A 25632-nucleotide genomic window follows, 5' to 3' on the forward strand; every position below is an offset into this window, starting at 1 on the left:
TCACTGTGACTTCCGGGTTTTCCTAAAGCTTCCGGGGAGCACCTAGCGATTTCGTCCTGATGATCTGCGACATGTTTCCCTCTCAGAACAAAGGATCAAAGCCGCTTCTGCTTTAAACTCCTCCAGCAGGTGAGTGTTATTCAGGGGAATCTCATTAAACTCAATGACAATCACAACTGTTTGGTTCTTTAACAGTAAACAAGTATTTAGATACTTTACACGAGTAGTGAAATACTGTAACTCTATGATATGTGATATTCCAGATGTTTTTAAGCTCCAGGTAAAGGGACTTAACCCTTTGATACACAACATGGGTCAGAAGTGAGTTTTTCAGTGTTTATTTGCTGTATTTTTAAAATAAATCAATGGTATTATTTCATATTCTAACTATTCTTTTAATATCTTGTTTTTCTTTCTTGATTTCTACATCACTTTTTTTGCATATGGGTCAATAATGACCTGTACAGTTTGTATTCACTATCGAACACTGGCCATTCGTCTTATTTTACAATCCATTACCAGTGAGAACGAGAAATGTGAATAATACTTAGTGGCTGTTAGCTAGCTAGCTTCTTTTCTGGCTAGCTAACCAAAGCTAGATCTACAAATAAAACTCGAAATATTTCAGTATATACTGAATAGACCGATTGAACAGCAGGAGACATTGGTTTTCTCTATCCAGAGTGTTTGTCTGGCTGGTCCCAATCATTTCACACTTACTGCCGACATGGTTCCTAAAGATGCTTTATGAGAGATGGGATGATGAAGATCAGGAGGCAATTCTTGGTCTTGATTCTGAGTCTGAAACCTCTGATGCTGACGACCTGAACTTTATCTCATCAAAGGAACCTACATGAAGAAGGTTCCTTTGATGACAAAGACTTTACTCATCTTCTATTTCATTATAGGAACCTTCTCCTAAACGAAAGTCCTTTCTGACCCATGTTGTGCATTAGAAGGGATTTAACAGTTAGCTTGTGTATCAAAGGGTTAAGGGGAATTTTCAAAGTAAAATACCTGTGTGGCTGTGAATAAAATACTATTGTGTGTTATTACTCATGCATTAGTGGTTGAGCAGGATTTTCACATGACGGTTTGTCCTCTATGACAGTTTGTGTTTATCAGACACAATGAGACAGACAGATTGATGATGAAAATAAACTTTATTTTTTGCCGTGAGAAAAAAACATATGAATCATGTTATTGCCAATAGAGAGAACCATGCAAAAATTATAATATTTAAGACCTTTTTTTGTATCAGATCTTTTATGAAGTTCTTTAAATTCATGAATAAAGCAGTAAAGTTCAATTCAACCAGAAAAAAATCTGTGAAATTGTGGTTTTTGGAATGGAATAGAAAAAGCGTATTGATTTGGTTCACTTCCTTTTCTTAGTCAGTTCACAACTAACGACCCCGAACCGTCTAGAGACAGTAAGTCGTCGATTGATCGATTGATTTCCTAAAAGTTTTGAGCAACTGTTTATTTGTTTTAAGCCGAAATGCCAACAAGGCCTCGGCTTCATCCTCCCACTTGTGGAAATGTAAAGGTTTGACCATCATTATCAGATTCAGATGTGATTCAAAGTGGTGGCAGGTGAAACACCGAATATAAATATAGTATAACCTCAAACAGACTCGATGGCAGCACATGTGACAGTTTAATGCAGAGGAAATTTGTGAGTGATCCATATTTGATGTTTGTAGATTTCACAGACTGACCCAGGACTCAGATCAAAACCGAGTCAGATTTATTGTTTATTGATATTCATGTGAACAGACACTTTGATGTTTCCTCCTCACACGGCCTGTTTTTTCCATTTCGTCACATTCCCGTCAAGACACTGACGTTAAAGTCAAGTGAGTGATCAATATTTGATGTTTGTATTTTTGGCTTTGTAAGAAGAATCTTGTGCTTTCGTTTACAAACGACGATTGCAGGGTATATGCAGCAATCCTGAGATTAAATTCAATACTTTTCAAGACCCTTTTCAAGACCCTTCCAATATTTGTCAAGACCCCAGCGCCACTAGGAGCTGTAACCGGATACATCAGCGACACAATTGAGTTTGAGATTGCAAAATTAAATGAAGTTTGCCAGAACTTCTATGTAGCACTGTATCAACACAAAATAATTCATATAGGCCGGGAGGGAATCACGCTCAAAAGAATAAATTGAGTTACTAAGCCAAAAGGCACAATTTATTTATAACAATAACATCACTCACTCACACATGCACACAACAGTGTTTCCCACAGGATTTGAAGAGATCATGGTGGATGGACCCTGGACCCTCTTGGAAGAGGATATAGTACATTTTAAAGTAAAGATGCATCAATCTGGTCCACTTTGAGAGACAAATTAAGAGGTTAGATTGAAATTAATATGGCAGTCAGAATGTACTTGTGGTGTGAGAAACACTGCACACACACTGAGCAGTAAATGGTTCAGTCAACTCTGCAGTATAGTGATGTGTCGGTCGTGAACGATTCGTTCACTATGAACGAATCCTTACAAGGACTCGGGACTAACGAGTCCTCTCAAAGAGAGATTCGTTCATTTTCTTGTGGCCGCGCATCGGGACTGTTCCATAGACTCAGTCAAGGAAGCAGAGATGATTCGTTCATTTCCCGACTGGGTCTCCGGGTACGAGTCTTTGGATCATTTTTCACGTGACCTGCATTGGCTCCGTAGAGGAGCGCTGGAGCTGTAGCGAGGGACGTTCACTGTCTCCCGGACAAATGAACACTCTGTGTTTTTAGTATAGAAAGACGTGAATTATATTCGTTCACAAGTCATACAGACTGGTTTTGTTATTTTCACTTTACATTAACACTTACAGTTTAGTGCAGTGTAATTGTTTGCCGTGATAATTAAATGCCAGTGTGATAATAAATGACAATTTCAAACCATAAAAACTGTAATGTTGTACTTTATTTAATAGAGGTTTACTTTAAAAAATATGATCTGCAGTAAAGTGTAAGTGGCCTGAATGTTAAAATAGATTCAACAATTTTGTGAATATTTCATGACTCCTAAACAACATGGGGCATTTAATTAGAATGAAGATAATATTCAGCACCCAGGAGACCCAATTCATAGAGTTGGTTGTACATGTAAGATATATATGTATGTATTTATATATATATACTGTATATGTAATAGAAGAACATGAAATGTGGCATTTTATTTTTGAAGGACTTTTTGTTTACTTTTTTAGAATCCTGGCCGTGGACAAGGGCCCTAATCCTAACATGTTCTACCCGAGCCTAAACCTACTCTATTATTGCCTAAACCTAACTCACACACTCTCTCTTCCTAAACCCAACCTTAGACTCTTCCCCTAACCCTAACCACTATGGACCCTTGCCTAAACCTAACCTCCGAACTAGACTAAATAAGACTGGCCATGGCCTATTGCCCTAACCCTATCCATTTTTAACCCATGCCTAAACCTAAGTCTCCTCTACTATTGCCTAACCCTAACCATGGATCCTGGCCCTAAGCCTAACCACAATGGAGCTTTGCATAAACCTTAATAACTTGAGAACAAAAGTGTTTATATAAGTCCAGATATTCTGTACAACATACTCTCCAAATTACACTTTTCAAAAAGAATAAATACACACACACATATATATATATAAATATTTATTTACTCACAAGAAAGAAACCCACAAATCACAAAGACCATTGAAAAAAAGACAATTTGTGGATGTTCCCATGTAGTAATAACATGATTTATTACAAAAACAATACATGGATGTAGACAACTCAAATTAATAACATGTAATTTGATATGTGAGTTAAAACAATCACAGTTTATCGATATACGAAATTCATTCAAAGTCACAAGTCACAATTTTATTTTAAATAGAATATAAATACATAAATATATCACTACATCCAATAAAATATAATATATTCATAGAAACACGGTATCATGAATGATTATATATATAAACAAGTTTATTTTAATTCACAGTTATAGAATTAAAGGATCACAGTGGAATAGACAAGGGGGAGGAGTCTGTGAGAGGCAGCCTATAAATAGAGGAGCCCTCAGTCTCCTCACTCACTCTTGCTCCGAATGTTGTAGTAGATGGACCTCGCAGCTCAAGATAGAAATATTTAGCTTTTTAACATGCCAAATAAGACCTGTAGAAGACCCAACAGGGTCGAAACGTTGTGACTTGCAACTGTTTTCAGTTTTTGATTTTATTATCAGTTTGTTTCTTTAATTATTGTGTTTTGATTTAAATTCATGCAATTCAGTCGAATCTTAGCTTTCTAATGATATGTTGCATCAGTATCTAGCGGTACGAGGCAGTTCTGAAAATAAGAATGTTTGAGGCTTATCGGCAGCACCGGCCCGCCCGTGAGCCGGTGCTGCTTAACAGGTTAAAACAAATTTCCATGACTTCTCAAAAAAAACGGACTAAAAGACAGCTGAAAACAGACGTTTATTCTCAGATGAACACTGGTTTTATTATAAAGTAGCACAACTTCAAAAAAGCGCACTATTTGCAGCTACCCGTCCTCTACATGGAAGATTCAACAGCGACAAGAGCTACAGTCCCGCGCTCTGACAGACGTTGTCTGTGTAGTTCCTGCTATAAGCAAGGTGTTGGTTGGGACTCTTGTTTTGAAGGGGGTGTTGCCGAGAGAGAAGTTTTGAAGTGTGAAAGAAAATAAACGGTTGCGATGTCCTGATTCAATAACCGTCTCTCGTGCCTTTTTTCGGCTGAGGCCTGGCAGTAAAAGAGGAAAAAAACATCGGCTGCACAGAGTCTTGAATTTGAAAAAGATTCAAGACTTTTTAAGGGTCTTGATTTTCCCTAAATTTATATATCAACTTTTAATACTTTTCAAGACCCTGCGGATACCCTGGATTGACACCAAATGCTAAAAAACACATTTTTAATGTGAGAAAACAAAAGTTGCTTCTTGTTGCAGAACAAAAACAAACAGTGACTTTGTGATCACCGTATTATTATGTAATAAACATTTACATATTCGAAAAAATGCCTGTTTTTCGTATATTTTGTGGAACGAAGAAGAGAGAACGCGTCTCTACTCTGCAGCGCCCTCTTCAGGTGACGCTTCGTACTGCATGATCTGGAAAATGAGAGGTGAAGGTTAGAGGTCACAGCAGCACAGACACTGACACCTTCACTGGGGATGAAGGATTCTCACCTTGTTCCTCAGCTCTTTGTTCTCCTCCATGAGCAGGTTGTACTTCTGCTGGAGATCGGCGAGCTCCATGCGAAGAGTGTCAGCGTCCGCCGGCTCTGGACCAGCCCCCCCGAGGTGAACCTTTATGAAACTGCAGGGTGAAGGGTCAAGGTCACAGCGTTCTGATTGATCTTTGGGTTTCACTAAAGCAAATTCTGATTTAATGAGCCATTCGCAGTTCCACTGTACCGACCGTGTGTACTTAGACTTGCATGGCTTAATCTTTGAGACAAGCATTCATACAGATTCATGAACGCTAGATAATAATAATAATTTAGCTTGATGGTGTTGGGGGTGAAGTCCTGAGATCTGACCTCCAAACAATGGGCAATAAAACTTGAGGCCTGCCAGGCCAAGCTGAAACCAGTTCAACCAGTTTTCACTCTTAATTCACACCTTCCTCAGACAGCCTCAAGATAGAAATATTTAGCTTTTTAGCATGCCAAATAAGACCTGAAGAAGACCCAAGAGGGTCGAAACATCGTGACACGTCAACTGTTTTCAGTTTTTGATTTTATTATCAGTTTGTTTCTTTGAGTTATTGTGTTTTGATTTAAATTCATGCAAACAATGGTTCCAAGTTGCATTCTGCGACTTCTCAAGTATTCTCCTCACAACCCCCTAGGTTTTTCCTGTCGAGCAGGCAGCGCTTTCAGTTGTGATACCGACGCACATGTCCCACTGAATTAAAATACAAGTCCACGGAGCTGAAAATGTCTTCTGCAGTCGTAGTAGTAGGGAGCTCTCTTTTGCAGAGAAATTATTCCTGCAAGTCCCCGTCCCACACATGTTTCACGAATACAAGGTGAATTAATCGCAGAATAATCTGTAAAAGTTAATTTAAAACTTTATTTTATATTTAAGATACATTTATATGTAACCTACAATAATAATAATGCTCATGTCTGACAGATGGAATAGTTTGAATGTGCATTTAAAACAAATTTCCATGACTTCTCAAAAAAAAAAAAACGGACTAAAAGACAGCTGAAAACAGACGTTTATTCTCAGATGAACACTGGTTTTTTTATAAAGTAGCACAACTTCAAAAGAGCGCACTATTTGCAGCTAGCCGTCCTCTACATGGAAGATTCAACAGCGACAAGCGCTACGGTCTCGCGCTCTGACAGACCTTGTCTGTGTAGTTCCTGCTATAAGCAAGGTGTTGGTTGGGACTCTTGTTTTGAAAGGGGGTGTTGTCGAGAGAGAAGTTTTGAAGTGTGAAGGAAAATAAACGGTTGCGATGTCCTGATTCAATAACCGTGCCTTTTTTCGGCTGAGGCCTGACAGTAAAAGAGGAAAAGAACATCGGCTGCACAGAGTCTTGAAAAGATTCAAGACTTTTTAAGGGTCTTGATTTTCTCTAAATTTATATATCAACTTTTTGTCACAGAAATTATTAAAATCTAACTGTTCTCTTCTGAAATGTTACAATGACATGTTGTTCACAAAACTATGCTCAAAGTACAGGTGGAATGACCTAAAGAACACCGCTATAAAATCTAAGTAATGTTTGCGTCAGCCTGATACCAGTAGATATCTGTCTGTTTGGCCATGGATGAACTTGATACTATTTGATGTTCCAAATGTCTATTCCCTCAGGAGAGGAGTATGACTGTTGCCTCTTCTCTGATAGGTTCCAACCACTGAACTTGTGATGTTCCGCGTGATATGGGAAGATGATGTTGTGACGTCAGATTGTGTATTTAAGACAGCCTTTCTTTCATCCAAATCGTCAGACCTTCAATACCTGCAGTGGTGTTGACAGCTCTATCCCGCTTGGCCAAGTGTTCACTCAGAAACTCTGTTTGTATTCAACTCTATTCTCTGTAAATTGTTTTCTTGACCATTAATTAAGTACTTTGATATTATTGAATTTATCACTCAGTCTGATGGTCTATTTCCTCACCAGGAAATTAAAATTCCCATCACACTTTTAATACTTTTCAAGACCCTGCGGATACCCTGGATTGACACCAAATGCTGAAAAACACATTTTTAATGTGAGAAAACAAAAGTTGCTTCTTGTTGCAGGACAAAAACAAACAGTGACTTTGTGATCACCGTATTATTATGTAATAAACATTTACATATTCGAAAAAATGCCTGTTTTTCGTATATTTTGTGGAACGAAGAAGAGAGAACGCGTCTCTACTCTAGGGATGGGTATCGTTTGGGTTTTATCCGATACCGGTTCCTAACCGATACTTTTAAAATGATACCGGTGCCTAAACGGTGCCTGAACCGATTCTTTTTTCAAAAAAGTGCAGAAAACGATGCTTGACTAAGAAAAGCTTTTTTTATTGCCAAATATATTAACTGTTTAAAGTAGATTCTAAATATAAATAAATACAAAACCCTTTTTAACTTAAACTTATGAATAACATACGAACTGTTAACAAAAGTTTACACTATACTTAAATAAATAAAAATACAAAACACACACACTCTGACTCGTGACTCTGACTTCGGTGCCTGAGCCAAATGAAGACTGAGGGTCTCTTTTCCATTACTCGGAGACCCCCGTGTCTCCGCGGCTGGTGCTGTTGCAGGCAGGCTTCAATGAATATCCTTAAAAATATTTTGTGTCTGTATTTCAGTGTGTAAGAAGAATCTTGTGCTTTCGTTTACAAACGACGATTGACACCAAATGCTGAAAAACAAATTTTTAAAGTGAGAAAACAAAAGTTGCTTCTTGTTACAGAACAAAAACAAACAGTGACTTTGTGATCACCGTATTATTATGTAATAAACATTTACATATTCGAAAAAATGCCTGTTTTTCGTACATTTTGTGGAACGAAGAAGAGAGCGTCTCTACTCTGCAGCGCCCTCTTCAGGTGACACTTCGTACTGCATGATCGGGAAAATGAGACGTGAAGGTTAGAGGTCACAGCAGCACAGACACTGACACCTTCACTGGGGATGAAGGATTCTCACCTTGTTCCTCAGCTCTTTGTTCTCCTCCATGAGCAGGTTGTTCTTCTGCTGGAGATCGGCGAGCTCCATGCGAAGAGTGTCAGCGTCCGCCGGCTCTGGACCAGCCCCCCCGAGGTGAAGCTTTATGAAACTGCAGGGTGAAGGGTCAAGGTCACAGCGTTCTGATTGATCTTTGGGTTTCACTAAAGCAGGTTTGGTTCTTTTCAGATTCATGAACCCTAGATAATAATAATAATTTAGCTTGATGGTCACGGAGGACGAGCTTCCTGTAAGTTACACTCGTCTTCTGCCTCCATCTACTCTGTCTTCTTCTTACACATAAATTGAGAAAAAAGCACATACACATTAAGAGAAGTTAATCAATTTGATGACACACGCTGCTAAATGAGAAGTGTGAAAAGGAAAGTGGTGAACCTGCTGCAGCTCAATGCTTTGTCCTAGGGTCTCAAACCATCATGTCAGCCACATTAACACCAGTACAGCTGCTCAGGCACGTGAAGGATACTCCAGGGCGCTGATGGGAGGTCTCGACGATATTACGGTCTCCTCATACAGAGCCACTAGAGCTGCAACAGGGAAAAGAGACGTGAATCAGCTGAGCGGTGGGGGGGGGGGGGGGGAGCTCCCAGTGGCTCCATGCTAACCAGCTGGTTGTGTACTCACCGCTGGCGATGGTGTCCATGACCCCGGACTTCTCCAGGTACCTTCTGTACTGCTCCCGCTTGGACTCCGCGGCCTGGAAGGAGACAGACAAGAGATCAAAGCCCAAGAAGCCTGTGGTGCGTTCAGGGCCCGGCTACACGATGCTAACCAGCTAGCCTCCAGCCAGAGGTGTAAAAGGACTGAATTATTGTACTCAAGTAAAAGTACCTTTACTTTGATGAAATTTTACTTAAGTACAAGTAAAAGTACCCATCTAAAAATCTACTCAAGTAAAAGTAAAAAGTAGTTTATTTAAAATGTACTTTAAGTAAAAGTTACTTAGTTACTTCCAACAACTTGATGGGGGCCGCTCCTATACAGTGCAAAAAAGGACAAGGGGTCAAAAATCCAATTATTTTTAATTAAAGGAGATCTTTACAAGTTTAAGTGCAATGACATTAAACATTTCAAACATTAAACATTTAACATGTCAACACAGCATTTAAGAACTTTTGGGAGGACATGTCAAGACATGAACCACATGACAGCTAAAATAAAAAGTTAAAAACTTTGGTCCACCTTTCGAGCACTAGTCTACAAACTTCTTGTTGAGTTTGAGCAGCAGCATATTTTCAAGGTGAGTAGAGCTCATCCGGGTTCACTTTGCAGTGAACAGCAATCCAGCACAGCTGAAGAGTCACCCGCAGGCGGCCGAGGCAGGTAGGCCATTCATTGAACACGTTCATTTTTATGAGAACGTTGACCTGAACGCAACTTAATGACAAATAATGAATTTGAATGGTGAACACGTTCCTATTATCTGAGGTCTAGCTAAAACGTTACGTAATGTTTTCCTTCTCCAGAGGAGAGACGCTGTCTTAAGGCCAATTTATGCTTTTGCGTATTTTGTAAAACGGATAGATAAGACCGCCCTATCCGTCGTGGAACGCCCTCTCCGAGCGCCTCGGAGAGCTTTACGTACACGTCTGATTTTTCTGACTCTCCGTCTTCATGTTGGAGACCCGACGGACAGCTCTTGGCTGTGATTGGTCCGCGAACGACATCATTTCCGTATGACGTAATTTCCGTACGACGTCATTTCTGTTCGACGTCATTTCCGGCCTCAAACGTCCTGCTTGACAGCTAACCCAAACACAACTATGATTCTACGATTAATGTGACGTGTGTGTTAAGCCAGCGGAGTTGTCCGGCTGACGGTGGCTCGTTCGAGCACGGACGGCATGTGTGCACGGTCACAGACGGTTATAACGAGCTTTCAAAACGGCGCTAGCGGGCTAGGCTAGCCACCATGCTAACTGCGGTGGTAACAGTGCAAGAACCCGCCGTCACGACTTTAATTCCACGTCTATCATGACACTGTTTCTATAATACCGTCAGGTTAGAAGCAAACACTGGATAGTAGTAGTTAGTTCCGGGAGTCCCTGCTGACTGTGTGTGCGCTAAGAAACGATTACATCAGCATCTTGAGCCGCTGGGTGTCACTTTATTTAGTTCTGTTAGTTGCCATGTTTCAGTGTGTGGGACGCAAGCTAACATGTAAACAGAGACACGTGGACTTCTTCTTCCCAAATGGGGTAGGCTTCTCTGAGCTCGTCTTCCGTTGCGCCACCTATGGGTTTGGCGGTGAATTTTTTTCGACGTACAGTGGTCGGATAAGTAAAAATCAAAAAGACTCTTGGCCCCCCGTGGAGCCCTCTCAGAGAAACGGAGAACGTAGAAGTATATAAGAGCCTTTAAACGAATGCTTGCACCATGTCGTTGCGATTGTTGTGTTTATTTGAAAAGCAATGCAGTCTTACAGGGCAAAATACCATCTGAAAGTTGCAATTCCGTTTTTCAACTTTTTTTTTTCGGGGGGGGGGGGGTGGGCTTGCATAGAGCACCAAATGTGCTAGGGCCGCCCCCGTGTAGCGCAGTGATTCTCTGTATGGTGCGCCCCACCGGTGTGGCACAGAGGCATAACAGGCGCGCTACCGGGAGGAGAGAATGCGAGGCGGATCTAATATTATATCCGAACTAATGTTTTGACGAACGCATCTCTTTAACGGCGGAGCAGTAAACAAATCGCTCTTTCGCCGTAGCCAGGGGTCTGCAACCCGCAGCTCTGCAGCCCCTCCGCAGTGGCTCCCTGTGCAGTGTTGTGCCTGTCGCGCATATTTTTCACGAACAGTGAACTTTACGATCAGTTTTCATATGTTGAACGTGCACGTTAGGGAACGTCATCCACTCTATGCAGCATCTACCACTGCAGTGAGAATTGCCTTGCGCCCTGAACTTTGTTTTTGTTTTACTCAGTAACGGATGTAATTTTCAATGTAGCGAAGTACAATACTTCGGTTAAAATCTACTTAAGTAAAAGTAAAATTACCCATTTCAAAAACTACTCAAAAAATTACAAAGTACACGAAAAAACTACTCAATTACAGTAACGTGAGTAAATGTAATTCGCTACTTTACACCTCTGCCACCAGCTAGCCACCAGCGTCGGGCCACAACATTCCCAGCACACAACCAGTAATAACAACACAACAAGTCGTGGAGTCGCACACTTAAAGGGACTCTTACCTTTGTTGCATTTTTACACTTTTTGTGGATCAGGTTAAATTGGTATTAATAAGGTAATGACACTCTAAAATGCAAGACAGACCCACCAGGAGTTAAAACAAACAATTATTTCACTCTCGTAATATTTAGTGAAAACTTCAACCAATAAAATTCTTCGGACCGAAGCACCTTATTGGCCGACAGACCTGTCTGTTTGCTGCATGGAAACAGCCAGGAAGCCCGTCTGCTTCGTCTGGCGCATTCGGGCCCGCGTCATTAAGGCGCGTCCTCAACTATAGGGTTTGTTTTGATTCCACGGCAGACAGTAGCGAGTAGCGACCTTATCGACCGTAGCGACTGACGATGGCAGACCAAAGTGGTCCACGGCGTCCTGAAACAGCCGCTCCCAGGGGGAAAAACAAAAAAAAAAACACCGCGGATGGGAACGAGGGGGTGGGGCATTGGAGGAAGGCGGGATGATTCGAATGTGCTGTAATTCTCAAATGCAACAAAGGTAAGAGTCCCTTTAAGGCCGGAGCATGCTTCTGCGTTTTCACAGGCCCGGAAGCGCAAGAGCCCTGCCGGGCCCCCTACGTGCTAACGTAGCCCTGCTTACGTCCTTACGTGCGTCGGCCAATTTTTCTGACTGGACGGCAAAGCCCCGCAAGCGTCACCCGCCCGCAAGGGCTGTGATTGGTCTGCTAACTATATCATTTCCGGAGTCGCATTTCCGGTTCATGCCCGGAAACCACAGAAGATTTAGAAGAACGAATATGGACCAAATAGAAGAGCACTTGGCAGAAGAGATCCGAAACTATGACCACTAGTATAACCCGTCACTGACTGGCGGATTTTTCCGCCAGAAAAAGGCTCTGAGGAGCCGCTGTGGCGATGTACATAAATCGCTCTCCTTCGTGCCACACACGAAGTGCCTGCGGGCCCCTGACAACGCAGAAGCATGCTCCGGCCTTAACTCTGCGATGTGATATGACGCGGGGACAACTGTTTAACTTCCGGTTGTTACTCGGCAGGAAACACCGACGCACAGCGATCGCTCCAGTCGTTGCCATAACAACAGGTACACCCAGGAAGACGTGATAAAGGCGTTCGTAGTTTTTTTTACTCGTTAAATTAAAGTTTTATAGAAGAAGAATGACTATGTTAAGGCTGAATAAAGGTTTATAATTATATATTTTTAAAAAACAGCTCGTCCTGTCGCCTTCAGCTTGTAGGAAGTGGAGTCGGGGGGTTGCCAGGTTGGACGAAAATAAAGTATATGAAATAATAATAAACGTCACGAAAGTGTTCTTGACTTTCCAGAAATATATTTTTTAATAATGTGTTCACTCTTCTCTGTTCAGCTTATAGTATTAAACATATTATTTTAAATGGTTCTATAACTCGTATCTAAACTTTCCAGAAATACAAAACGTTTTGACATTTGAACAAAATATTTCTATTGGTGAAAAAGATTGTATGTATATGCACAATATTCCTACAGCTACAAAACGATTTCTAACCATTGACAAAATATTTCCACTGCTACAAACCCTGTTTTTAAATATATAGTATATACCTGCATGCTATAACTTTTTCCCACATGCAAAAAATATTTCTACTGCTACAAAATAATTGTACATGCACCAAAAAGTACATGGGACCCTCGTTCGATTCCATATTCTGAGGTTTGATGGAATCAAGAGCTGACATTTAAAAAGAGTTGTAAAACATGGAAATGAGGAAAACCAACCCGACCTGGCAACACAGCTGTCAGCCAATCACTGACGAGACTGGGCCAGTTGTTGATCATGTGATTTACGCGGCATATCCGCAGCGCTGATCTATAAATCATGCGAGCTTTCCTCAGCGCGCTGTGTCACATCGGGTGCGTCCCCTCCAGTCACTGTGACTTCCGGGTTTTCTTAAAGCTTCCGGGGTGCACCTAGCGATCTGTCGTTGTGGTGGAAAACAGCGGCTGAGCTCAGATGTTGTTGTTTTACTGACATGAGAGAATTCGTCCTGATGATCTGCGACATGTTTCCCTCTCAGAACAAAGGATCAAAGCCGCTTCTGCTTTAAACTTCTCCAGCAGGTGAGTGTTATTCATCTATTCTCATTGAACTCACTTATAGTCATTTAGTGGATGTTGACAATCACAACTGTTTGGTTCATTAACAGTAAACAAGTATTTAGATACTTTACACGAGTAGTGAAATACTGTAACTCTATGATATGTGATATTCCAGATGTTTTTAAGCTCCAGGTAAAGGGACTTAACCCTTTGATACACAACATGGGTCAGAAGTGAGTTTTCAATCAATGGTATTATTTCATATTCTAACTATTCTTTTAATATCTTGTTTTTCTTTTCTTTTCTTACTTCATAAACAATATTTCTACATCACTTTTACACACATGGGTCAATAATGACCTGTACAGTGTGTATTCACTACAGAACACCGGCCATTCATCTTATTTTACAATCCATTACCAGTGAGAAAGAAATATGAATAATACTAACTAGCTGTTATTTAGCTAGCTCCTTTTCTGGCTAGCTAACCAAAGCTAGATCTACAAAATAAAACTCTAAATATATCAGTATATACTTAATAGACCGATGCAGGAGACATTGGTTTTCTCTATCCAGAGTGTTTGTCTGGCTGGTCCCAATCATTTCACACTTACTGCCGACATGGTTCCTAAAGATGCTTTATGAAGGATGATGAAGATCAGGAGGCAATTCTTGGTCTTGATTCTGAGTCTGAAGCTTCTGATGCTGAGGATTTGTTCCACAGGATCAAGCTGGAGTCGTGGTTGTTGCTTGGAATCCAGCTTCCCTACATGAAGAAGGTTTCTTTGATGACAAAGACTTTACTCATCTTCTATGTCATCATAGGAACCTTCTCCTAAATGAAAGTCCTTTCTGAACCATGTTGTGCATTAGAAGGGATTTAACGGTTAGCTTGTGTATCAAAGGGTTAAGGGAAGTTTTCAAAGTAAAATACCTGTGTGGCTGTGAATGAAATACTATTGTGTGTTGTTATTACTCATGCATTAGTGGTTGAGCAGAATTTTCACATGACGGTTTGTCCTCTATGACAGTTTGTGTTTATCAGACACAATGAGACAGACAGATTGATGATGAAAATAAACTTTAGTTTTTGCCGTGAGAAAGAACATTTGAATCATGTTATTGCAAATAAAGAGAACCATGCAATAATTATAATATTTATGGCCTTTTTTGTATCAGATCTTTTATGAAGTGCTTTAAATTCATGAATAAAGCAGAAAAGTGGAATAGAAAAAACATATTGATTTGGCTCACTTCATTTTCTTAGTCAGTTCACAACTAACGACCCCGAACCGTCTAGACTTGTTGAGATAGTAAGTCGTCGATTGATCGATTGATTTCCTAAAAGTTTTGAGCAACTGTCTATTTGTTTTAAGCCAAGGCCTCGGCTTCATCCTCCCACTTGTGGAAATGTACAGGTTTGACCATCATGATCAGATGTGATTCAAAGTGGTGGCAGGTAAAACACTGAATACAAATATAGTATAACCAAACAGACTTGGTGGCAGCACATGTGACAGTTTAATGCGGAGGAAATCTGTGAGTGATCCATATTTTATGTTTATAGATTTCACAGATTGTCTCAGGACACAGATCAAAACAGAGTCAGGATTATTGATTTTTGTGAACCAACGTTTCCTCTTCACACGGCCTGTTTTTCCAGTTCGTCACATTCCCGTCTAGACACTGACGTTAAAGTCAAACAAAAGATGAGATGACTTCCCACTTCAACTCATTATAGTTATTAGTTATTGAGGTCAAATACTCTTAAGATTAAGTAACTGCTTCAATCACTATTAAACAAAAATACCATCATGACCCAGTTTCATCTTTTCATCAATCAGTTGTGTAGTTTTGTGAAAACATAACCTCCTTGGATTTTTAAACAGATAATATAACCTGAACAAATAAAGTACAGCAACTTAAACCCATGTTCAAAGAGGTTTCAAAGCTGGAAGAGTTGTTCTGCTGTTTCCTGAACATTTGTCCAAGTTGTGACGGAAGTTTTTGAGCTGATGACTCGTGTATTGAACTGAAACTGGCTCACAGCGACTGGACTGAGGAATCCATGAATTCTTCAGACTGCAGAGATGATTGAAGGATCAATCGCTGATAGAACCGTTTATTTAGGTGTTTACTGATCCTGAGGAGCTGCAGCAGCGGGATTCTTCAGGTCCGGTTCTGTGTGTGTGTGTGTTTGTTATGTATGTTTTATTAATGTTTTATGGATGTTTTTATATATTTTAACACTGTATGTCTCTGAGTTCATGAGGAAACTCGACTCGACTCCAACTCATCAAAACCTGAAGTCAGAAATACGTTATCTGAAACGATCTGATAGAAATGAGTTTATTCTTCTCAGTTCCTCAAAATCTGTTTGGTAGAATGTTTTTTTCTGCCGTCGTCATGGTAATTACATTTTTGGTGAAACTAAAAACAATGACTCAACATTTCTTGACCTCCTTTGTGTGACAAGGTTAATTCACGCTTTAAACGTCTTGCTTTGTCTGAACAAAAGTCCAAAACCCAACTTGATTCTATTTGAATGATGTGATTGTTTGCAACAGGTTTAATTTCTATTCCAGCCTGAGGACGAGGTCACCAGTTTAACACAGATTCACAGATATAATTCAAAACACGTTAAACTTTATTTAAAACCAAGTCGGAGTCAGTGCAGGTCACTGAACTGACAGAGATGCTCTGACTTTGTTTCAGGTATTTTCTCTCTGCTCTCTTCTCTCTGACGAAACCTCCTCAAAGCCACAGTGGTGAGTTAGAGCAGAGACGTGTGTCACGGGTTGTTTCCTTAGTTCCTGAAAAGTTCACATAGGCAACAACAGCCCCAGTGTGTTGTGTTCTTTCTTAAAGACAGATTCCAGTTTCAGGCTCTGAAGTGAAGTCGGTGTGTGTGTGTGTTTGTGTGTGTGTGTGTGTGTGTCTCATGTGATCTAACATTTATGTCATGTTTTATCTCTTATCCTGTTTGTTTGTGCCTCTGCAGTGTTAATATGTCCGTGTTTGTGTGTCTGTGTGAGTCTGTGTTGCTCTGACATCTGATCTCCATCTCTTCAGCAGACTTCCTGGACGCCATGATTCACTGACGTCATTTTGAAGTATTGTAGTGTTTAGCCGGGCCAGTCCACGGCCATGCCGCGATCAAATGGCTTCTCCGTCAACGCAGCGTCTTCAGACGAGAGCGAGGACGTGGAGGACGTGGAGCCGCTCCTCCAGACAGACGCAGGTTCGTTTCTGCTCTTATCAGGACTTTTTATATTCAATGAGGAGTTTGGACTTTCCTCTTGAGACGACTCTCAGGACCAGTTCCAAGTTATTTCAGTTGTATTTAAATCAAAGGGCTGCAAGTAACTCCGCAAAGTCCAAAAGTGATGTTGGGAAATGTCTTAATTTATCAAATAAGATCAAAAGCTAAACATATTCAGTTTGCTGTGATGAAGCATTTGCGCTCAGCAGCAAAATAAACTGTAAAGATGAAGGTGCAACATCTGGATATTTCAGTCATTATTTTCTATTGGTGCGAACATCTTGTTGAACTGTCTCTGGTTCCTCAGCAGATTATTTTATTGTGGTTTCATGGTCCCACTCACATCAGCACTTTGTCAGTTATGTAAGATTTTTGTGAAGAGGCAGTTTGACTCAAGTCACATTATACTGAAACTGTGTCTCCGTAGAAAATGGAAAAATAGAAATAGAAAAAATTGGGAAAAGTTCATGTGTAAAACGTAAAAATGCAGAAAATGGAAATAATGAAATGGAAATATGACTTTATCCTTCATCACAGGTCCTGATTTCCAGCTTTTTAATAATGTGACAAACCATTCATCCCTGTGATCATCCAAAAATTCTTAACTGTTCTTAACCCCATAAAAGTTTATTCCTGCATTAATGTGATAAATAGAAAATGACCATGATGGGTGAACCTCTGTTCTGTGTGTCATCAGTTCCTCCTCAGTGCTGCTCCGCTCGGCTCAACCTCGCCGTGCTCATGTTCTTCGGGTTCTCCGTGGTCTACGGCCTCCGCGTCAACCTCAGTGTTGCCATGGTCGTCATGGTGAACACCACCGAGCCCACACCGGCCCCCAACACCTCCATCGTGCACGCGTGTCCGATGCCGGCTGGGATGGAGAACGCCAGCGACACGTTCCCACAACCAGAGGGGGTAAAAAACCACTTTTATAAAGATGGACGACACGACAGCTCCCAAAAGTAGAGTGAAAGAGTCTTTATTAAATGACATTCAAAGATAAATGAAGGTGACCTGCCTCTCTCCTTGTCCTCTTGTCCCAGGTCCCTCAGTATCCCTGGGACTCGGAGACTCAGGGCTGGCTCCTGGGCGCCTTCTTCTTCGGCTACCTGTGCACGCAGATCCCGGGGGGCTACCTGGCCGGTCTCTACGGGGGGAAGCTCTTCATGGGTCTGGGGGTGCTGGGCACGGCTGCTCTCACGCTCCTCACCCCCCTGGCTGCTCAGCTGGGTGTGACCTGGCTGTTTGCACTACGGGCGCTGGAGGGCTTTGGCGAGGTGAGAGGATGCTGGAAATGAAATGTTGTTTGTACCTTTCGTTTTTTGTCTTCGTATCTTTTACTGAAAAAAAACAGGATTATTGTTTGTTTACCCGTCGGTCTCACTCTTGTCTTCAGGGTGTCACGTTCCCGGCCATGATGGCGATGTGGGCTCGCTGGGCCCCCCCACTGGAGCGCTCCAGCCTGATCACCATGTCGGGATCCGGGGCGAGCTTCGGCGCCTTCGTGGCTCTGCCGCTCACGGGCTTGATCTGCCAAACACTGGGCTGGCCCGCGGTGTTCTACCTCTGTGGTGAGAAACACAATCCCAAACTCACGCAGAGAAATCAAAGGAAAAAACAAACACGAAGGTGAAACAATAACAATCAGAATGCGTCCCTGGATTCTACCGGAAGGATTGAACCCCACTTTTCCACTTTTGGTGCCAAGGTTTCGCAGCTTGTGATTCACATCCATTTCATTCTCTTCAGACCCCCTCATGATCTGGGGATGGATTTAAACTAGAGATGTTTCCCGATACCGGTTCTGACAGTTTCAAGGACAACATGACATCATCTCTACTGTGCTTCACTGTGCATGATTCATTTAAAGCAGTTTACTTTCGTTATGACATTACACCGTCCCTTAAATCATTCCCCACCTCGCACAGTAAAACTCTGACTCTCTCTCTCTCTCTGTCTGTGTCTGTGTGTCTGTGTCTCTCTGTGTCTCTGTGTCTCTGTGTCTCTGTGTCTCTGTGTCTCTGTGTCTCTGTGTCACTGTGTCTTTGTGTCTTTGTCTCTCTGTGTCTCTGTGTCTCTGTCTCTCAGGAGGAGCCGGCTGCCTCTGGGCCGTCTTCTGGTTTCTTCTCGTGTCAGACGACCCTCACACACATCCTCGAATCAGCGAAGAGGAGAGAGATTACATCAGGAACTCTATTGGGCCTCAGGTGAGCATGAAACATTAACCGATGTTTTATTCACCGCAACACATCTCCCGTCGTCTGGTTAGAAAGTCAGTTGTCGTGGAAACGAATGGAAGAGACGACCGCGAGGTTGAAACCTGAGGGAAATATTATCCTCTCCGTTTTCATCTTAGTTTGTGAGATGCAGAAAAAACTCAAACTTTAAATCTTTGACTTAAATATATGAAACTAAATATAATAACTGTGACTCCACTTGTGCGTCTAGCCTGTGATTGTAGCCGGAGGATTTTCCCCTTATCTTATCTTATTGATCTTTAAGATAATTTGGGTTTTTTCGATATAGACTGTACATAAAGTTCGACAGCTCCCAAATCTCAATCTCCCCCTGGTGGCTGGCTGCAGTATTGTTCATCGAGAGAGAAATTTGTAAAAGGAAATTACACATTAAATAGACATGGATTTATAAAGTTTAAATATATTTCTAATGCTTTTGAAAGCTTTAGTGGCACGGAGATGTTTTGTATTTCTGCTGGCATTGTTCTTTCATTCTTCAATCCGCTTTCAAACTTCCTGTTTCCATTCTTCTTCCTGTTCTTGCTCTTTCTGAGACTTTGGGTTTTTTCAATATAGACTGTACATAAAGTTCGACAGCTCCCAAATCTCAATCTCCCCCTGGTGGCTGGCTGCAGTATCGTTCACCGAGAGAGAAATTTGTAAAAGGAAATTACACATTAAATAGACATGGATTTATAAAGTTTAAATATATTTCTAATGCATTTGAAAGCTTTAGTGGCACGGAGATGTTTTGTATTTCTGCTGGCATTGTTCTTTCATTCTTCAATCCGCTTTCAAACTTCCTGTTTCCATTCTTCTTCCTGTTCTTGCTCTTTCTGAGACTTTGGGTTTTTTCAATATAGACTGTACATAAAGTTCGACAGCTCCCAAATCTCAATCTCCCCCTGGTGGCTGGCTGCAGTATCGTTCACCGAGAGAGAAATTTGTAAAAGGAAATTACACATTAAATAGACATGGATTTATAAAGTTTAAATATATTTCTAATGCATTTGAAAGCTTTAGTGGCACGGAGATGTTTTGTATTCCTGCTGGCATTGTTCTTTCATTCTTCAATCCGCTTTCAAACTTCCTGTTTCCATTCCTCTTCCTGTTCTCGCTCTCTCTGAGACTTTCTCTTCCCGTCCGCTGAACATTTATTCCCACGTGCTTGTCCGTCTCGTGCTGTTTTCTGGATCGTGGTGTTTAAAGATTTCCTGCTCTGCTCTGATCTGAAACCCCCAGGGCACAGGTCACGGCTGGTCCGTCCCCGTGCTGCCCATGCTGCTGTCCGTCCCCCTGTGGGCCATCATCGTCACCCAGATGTGTGCAAACTGGTCCTACTACACCCTGCTCACCTCCCTGCCCACGTACATGAACAACATCCTGCACTTTGACCTCAAATCGGTGCGGCTTCCATCCACAATATGCTCGATAGCAACCACTTTTGTATTCTTACTGATGGTGTCTGTCCTCAGAATGCCTTCCTGTCCGCTCTGCCGTTCCTCGGTGGCTGGTTGCTCTCCGTGCTGTCGGGCTTCGTGGCCGACAGCCTCATCGAGAGGCAGCTGCTCAGCGTCACCGCCGTGAGAAAGATCTTCACTGTCACAGGCAAGTGATCCACGGATCGTCTCTTCATGTATGAAATGTGCAGGGTTTTTCCCTCCTTCCCTAACGTCCACCTCCTCCTCCTCTTCCTCCTCTTCCTCCTCGCTGCAGGTCTGTTGTTTCCCTCAGCTTTCCTCGTGGCTGTGGCGTACGCCGGCTGCAGCCACGTCCTCACCGTCACCTTCCTCACCCTCTCCATGACCACCGGGGGGGTCAGCAGCGCCGGAGTCTTCATCAATCAGATAGACATCGCCCCTCGGTGGGTGTGACCGTCTCCCCCTGCTCGGAAATATCTGCTTTGATATGGACGAGGGCTTCGACTCAGAACTGTTGATTTTAATTTCTCACAACATCTTTTCCTGTCTCCTGTAGATACGCAGGATTTCTTCTGGGAATCACCAACACGTTCGGGACCATCCCCGGTGTCGTGGCGCCGATAGCGACCGGATACTTCACCAAACACGTAGGTGGATTCGCTCAACGAACGTAGAAATCAACATCACTACATGAAGATATCAGACCATATTAGAGTTGGGGTGATACTGTGAGAAAGAAGGTTGTAGGTTTGAACCAGGGTCTTTCTGTGTGAGGTGTGCATGTTCATCCCTTGTTCGTCTGTCTGGGTTTTCTCTGGGGACACACACAGACACACACACACACTCAGTGTCGTCACGGTTACACACCACTGACCTCTCTTCTTCTCTGGTTGGCAGCACACGATGGCGGGCTGGCAGACGGTGTTCTGGGTCGCGGCCGGGATCAACGCCGGCGGCGCTCTCGTCTTCGCGATATTCGGCAGCGGGAAGATTCAGCCGTGGGCCGTCACGGAGGAGGAGAGGGCGGAGGTGGAGGGGAAGAGGAGCAGCTCCATCTCAACGTAGAAGAAACACATAATAATCCAGCTCACTTTTTTTACATAGAGAGAAAAATACAATCAACAGGATGTATTTGAACCCAGTTTTACTAGAAACAGAGACGGTTCTACCTCCGACTTTTAAACATGCGTCTCTGGTCTTTGAAAGTTAAAAGAAAGAGATTTTTAGTTCATTTGCACAAAGACTTTGCAATGATGGAGCAGTTTTATCACGTTTCAAGTCGATAAGAGAAAAGCAGATTCTCTTAGTGTTGAAGTCAAATGGACAGATTTACTATTTGCATTGACACGATTCAACAGCTGCTGACTAATCGTTTTTTAATGGTACGGCTCTTAAAATATGACCGATGTGATATTTACATGACTACTTTGTGCCTAGTTTTCCTTGGACAGTGAAGAAAATGTGACCAAGTGTTTTGTGATGAGACCACATTTCTCAAGCTGCTTTGTTTCCGAAGCCTTTTCCACTAAGACACCAAAAAGCCTTATGTTCTATGAGACTGCCAATGTTTTCCAAAACAAACTTTCAGGGAGAGTTTTCTTTTTATTTATTATTCAGAGAATCACTTAAGTTTTTAGGCTCAACTTCCAAAGCAATGACTGGATTTGTTCAGGTCACTTTTCCACCAAGATGCTGCCATTATGGTTTATTTCTTTAAATGCAATATTTATTGTTTTTATGCCACACGAATTGGACCTGAAACGCTGAGTCGCTCATCTTCGAGGACACAAGTCTACGTTCCGATCATTTCTCTAAAGCTGCGGATCAGCTTCACTGCCTCTGGGAAGTTCTGTGTGTTAGACACAGGTCGTCAAAATATCATTTAGTGACATGTCACACTGGGAAATCCCAAAAGTCAAATGTGATGGGTACTTCCGTTTCCAGGGGGGGGGGGGAATAACAACACTAGTGATCTCATATAGTATCTGAAGATCCACTTCCATGTTCAGGTACATTGTCTCGTTATTTTATTGTTAAGTTTTTTAATGAACTGGTACCAGAATCAGCGTCAGGAAGAGCTACTGGTGTTGGATCATCTCTCGCTCTTACACTCTTATATCAAAGTGCACTGGGACTGTAAAGATATGATGTTTCTGAGCAGATGTAATAATGAATTTATCTTCTCGGTGCTTTGTAACATGTGCAATTTTTCACAGAAACAGCCTTTTAGTGTTTTAGTTTCATTTACTGTGGAAAGAGTCTGTGGATTCGGACAGCAGCAGCAGCAGGAGGAGACGCACGTGCACATGTTGATGTTCTGACACTGAACCACTGGTGGTGATGTCACACCTCTTCTTCTTCTTCTTCTTCTTCTTCTTCTTCTTCTTCTTCTTCTTCTTCTTCTTCTTCTTCTTCTTCTTCTTCTTCTTCTTCTTCTTCTTCTTCTTCTTCTTCTTCTTCTTCTTCTTCTTCTTCTGCTGCTTTCAGGTTCACGTCAGCTGCTTCTGTTTCACTCATGTGTCTCATCAGGACAAAAAATTAAACCAAAATGATCAGGACTCTTCTGTAAAACATTCACAACCAGCCACCCTGTGTTTATATGTTGTAACTTTTATATCTTCATTTAACTCGGACATTTGGTTCTTCTGTTAATCTCATATCACGACAAAACAAATCTACATTACGTGTACATTCCCTGTTAAAAGGAAAGCTTTCTATCTGAGATCCTGACACGTGTTTGTATTGTTTTCATTCACATCTTCTCTGATACAGATTGTTTTCTGTTTACCTGCTGTTTGGGTTTATTCATGAGCCTGTTGTGGAGTTTGTTACATATCAAATGGGTACAGTAAAAGAAATGAACGGATGAAATGTAAAAAAAGATTTAAGACATTTTAAAAAGTGAAGAAATATGCAAAAAGGAAGCGGATTTCTTATATTTAAATACAATGGTTTTTGTGGGTTTACATCTATGGATGGTGCTATTAATTGGCAAGAATGAAAACAACACACAATAAACTTTTTCTTATCAGAACAACATTTGTGTGTGTAATTACTGATCAGATTCACTGAAGAGACAAAGTGGTTTGTTCTAACTGTCTGGTTGTGAACAGTTCCTCCTTGCAGCCACTAGGTGGGGCAAGGCAATTAAACTCAAAATAAGGATTGTTCTCAAACTGGAAACAAAATAAGATCAGAGCCAGTTAATGGAAGTTTTAATTTTATATTCATATGTTAGAAACTCAATATCAATGAGTGATATAAATAAGTTAAGGAGAGATGTCAGACTTTGATGACCTTTATGATATTTATTTATGTACTTTGATCCTTAATAATCCTCATGTGTCGCCCTGTCTATGTGTTAAGTTAATTTAAAGCTCAGTTTCTATTTATTTCATTATTTTTCCAGGTTTCTCAGAAGTCACACCCGGACATGACTCATCGTTGCTGTGTGTGTACGTCACTTCAATGTTTAAACCTTGCGTCAGATTATTTTATTATAGAAATGAACCGGAAGTTCTTAGAATGATGCCGGAGCGGTGCAACAGCAATTATCGTCCCCCGTGTCAACTACACGTTCTCTCCCTCCATGAGTTTACACAGTGTTACAATCTCTTTCATCATCTTTTTTAAAGAAGACAATTTCACGTAATTCTTATAATAAATAATAATAAAATATCGACATGTTCGTCTACAGGACAAACTTCTGTATGATTTATTATTTTATAAGTTTATAGTGTGAAACTTTAGTCAGTTTATTTTTAATTAGCGTTCAGTGTGTCTTCATTAAAACTTTAATTTAACAGTAAAAATACTGCACTGTGAAAATACTTAAATCTTACTTGACATAATTATTGATGCAATAATATAAATATGAATTAAAGAGTTAACTACTCTATATTCAGATATGAAACAATAAAAGTCTCCCCTGGTCTCACATAAGTACACATTTATATATCATTAATCTCAATGTGCCAAATAGTGTATCAGGCAATTTTGTGGATAACAAAGTATAATATTTGACGTTTTAAATACTCACAACACATCTATGGAAACAATGTATTTCATTATTCACTTGTTCTTTGTTCTACATCTTTGTTTCCATCCTACGAACTAGTTCCTATTTAATGTGCCCAGTCTTCGTCAGGGTCATGTGATGCACGATTGTAGCTGGAAGTCATTTCAAAAATAAAACCGGCCGCAGGGGAATAGTTTACTTTCCGGTTCTATTTATAAAACCTTGTAAATAAATGTCTGTGCAAAAGCATCACTGAAGTAGAAGTCAGGTTTATTTAAACAGTCCGATATTGGAGATGCGTTACAGATCAATAACAGCTATGTATAAATAGCCCAAACAAATGGATTGAAGAATGAGAGAAACTATGAAAAACAGTTTATAGAGAGTTTTTCACCTCCTGGTTCGACCTGCGGCTGCAGTCGCCTCCAGAGGTGAACAAATGAAACCCTCCGAGGCCCCCTGCAGCCCCCTGCACCCCCCACAGCAGAGGTCAAAGGTGGAATTCGAGAAGCTTCCCTTCCTGGAGGCTGTGAAATGCAAGTGATACACAAACTTCACCTCCTTGACACTCAGGGTGTGAAAGAGATGCAGACGAGGGCCTGGCCGCCAAAAGGGAGAACTTAGTTAGCAAGTGTGGATCAGTGGGGGGGAGCGGAGCAGCACACAGGAGATACCTGGGGCCGGCTGTGTGTTGCAAATGTGCTTTATTTGCATTAACTGTCCCCCCTCTGCCTCACAGTGTGTTTACATACAGTGCTGACAATGCAATTTAGATTGTGTTGAAACTGCCCCTATGCACATGAATGTGGTGTTTTCTGATTCAGTCACAGGGCTTTTCTTTCGTCCCCTGCAGGACTCACACACACAAAAACACACACACCACACACACACACACACACACACACACACACACACACACCAGGTGGAGTTCCTTAGAATTGGCCCATCTGACTCTGACGCAGGACTGGTTTGATGCTGCTGATGATAAACCAGGAATTTTTAACTGGAATCAATATTGTTAAGACACAAGGACGCTGTGACTCTTTTCTATATGAGTCATCACTATTTTTATCTTTCTTCAGTATATCCTATTGCTTAAAGTACATGATTTAATTTGTGGTTTCCCTGAGGCACCCGGAGGGAGGAGAAAGAGAAAGCTGTGCATTATGTGACCGGTGGATCTCCAGTTTGTGTCTAAGTCGAAGGTTAAAGGTTCAGATGAGATCAAAAAATATACTCACC

General features: G+C 41.4%; 2 protein-coding genes across 3 annotated transcripts; one reads left to right on the forward strand and one right to left on the reverse strand.

Moving 5' to 3' along the window:
* Positions 1–8018: 8018 nt before the first annotated feature.
* LOC133026504 (c-Myc-binding protein-like) lies at positions 8019–14075 on the reverse strand. Its single transcript, XM_061093398.1, has 5 exons — positions 14067–14075; positions 8838–8970; positions 8680–8740; positions 8175–8304; positions 8019–8087 (listed from the first exon to the last, which is right to left on the reverse strand). The coding sequence occupies exons 1-5, from the start codon at positions 14073–14075 to the stop codon at positions 8052–8054; spliced, it is 369 nt and encodes a 122-aa protein (XP_060949381.1). The 3' UTR covers positions 8019–8051.
* On the forward strand, positions 13355–22754 carry si:ch1073-513e17.1 (sialin). 2 transcript variants are annotated; one of them, XM_061092796.1, is made up of 12 exons: positions 13355–13473; positions 16168–16220; positions 16525–16693; positions 17412–17629; positions 17758–17991; positions 18111–18285; positions 18803–18921; positions 20194–20355; positions 20427–20559; positions 20668–20815; positions 20929–21019; positions 21270–22754. In XM_061092796.1, the coding sequence occupies exons 3-12, from the start codon at positions 16600–16602 to the stop codon at positions 21435–21437; spliced, it is 1542 nt and encodes a 513-aa protein (XP_060948779.1). In that variant the 5' UTR covers positions 13355–13473; positions 16168–16220; positions 16525–16599; the 3' UTR covers positions 21438–22754. The 2 variants fall into 2 exon arrangements, with proteins under 2 accessions (XP_060948779.1, XP_060948780.1); XM_061092797.1 differs by lacking the exon at positions 16168–16220.
* The last annotated feature ends 2878 nt before the right edge of the window (positions 22755–25632 follow it).

The sequence above is a fragment of the Limanda limanda genome, chromosome 19, assembly GCF_963576545.1.
Source record: "Limanda limanda chromosome 19, fLimLim1.1, whole genome shotgun sequence".
NCBI classification, from domain to species: domain Eukaryota; kingdom Metazoa; phylum Chordata; class Actinopteri; order Pleuronectiformes; family Pleuronectidae; genus Limanda; species Limanda limanda.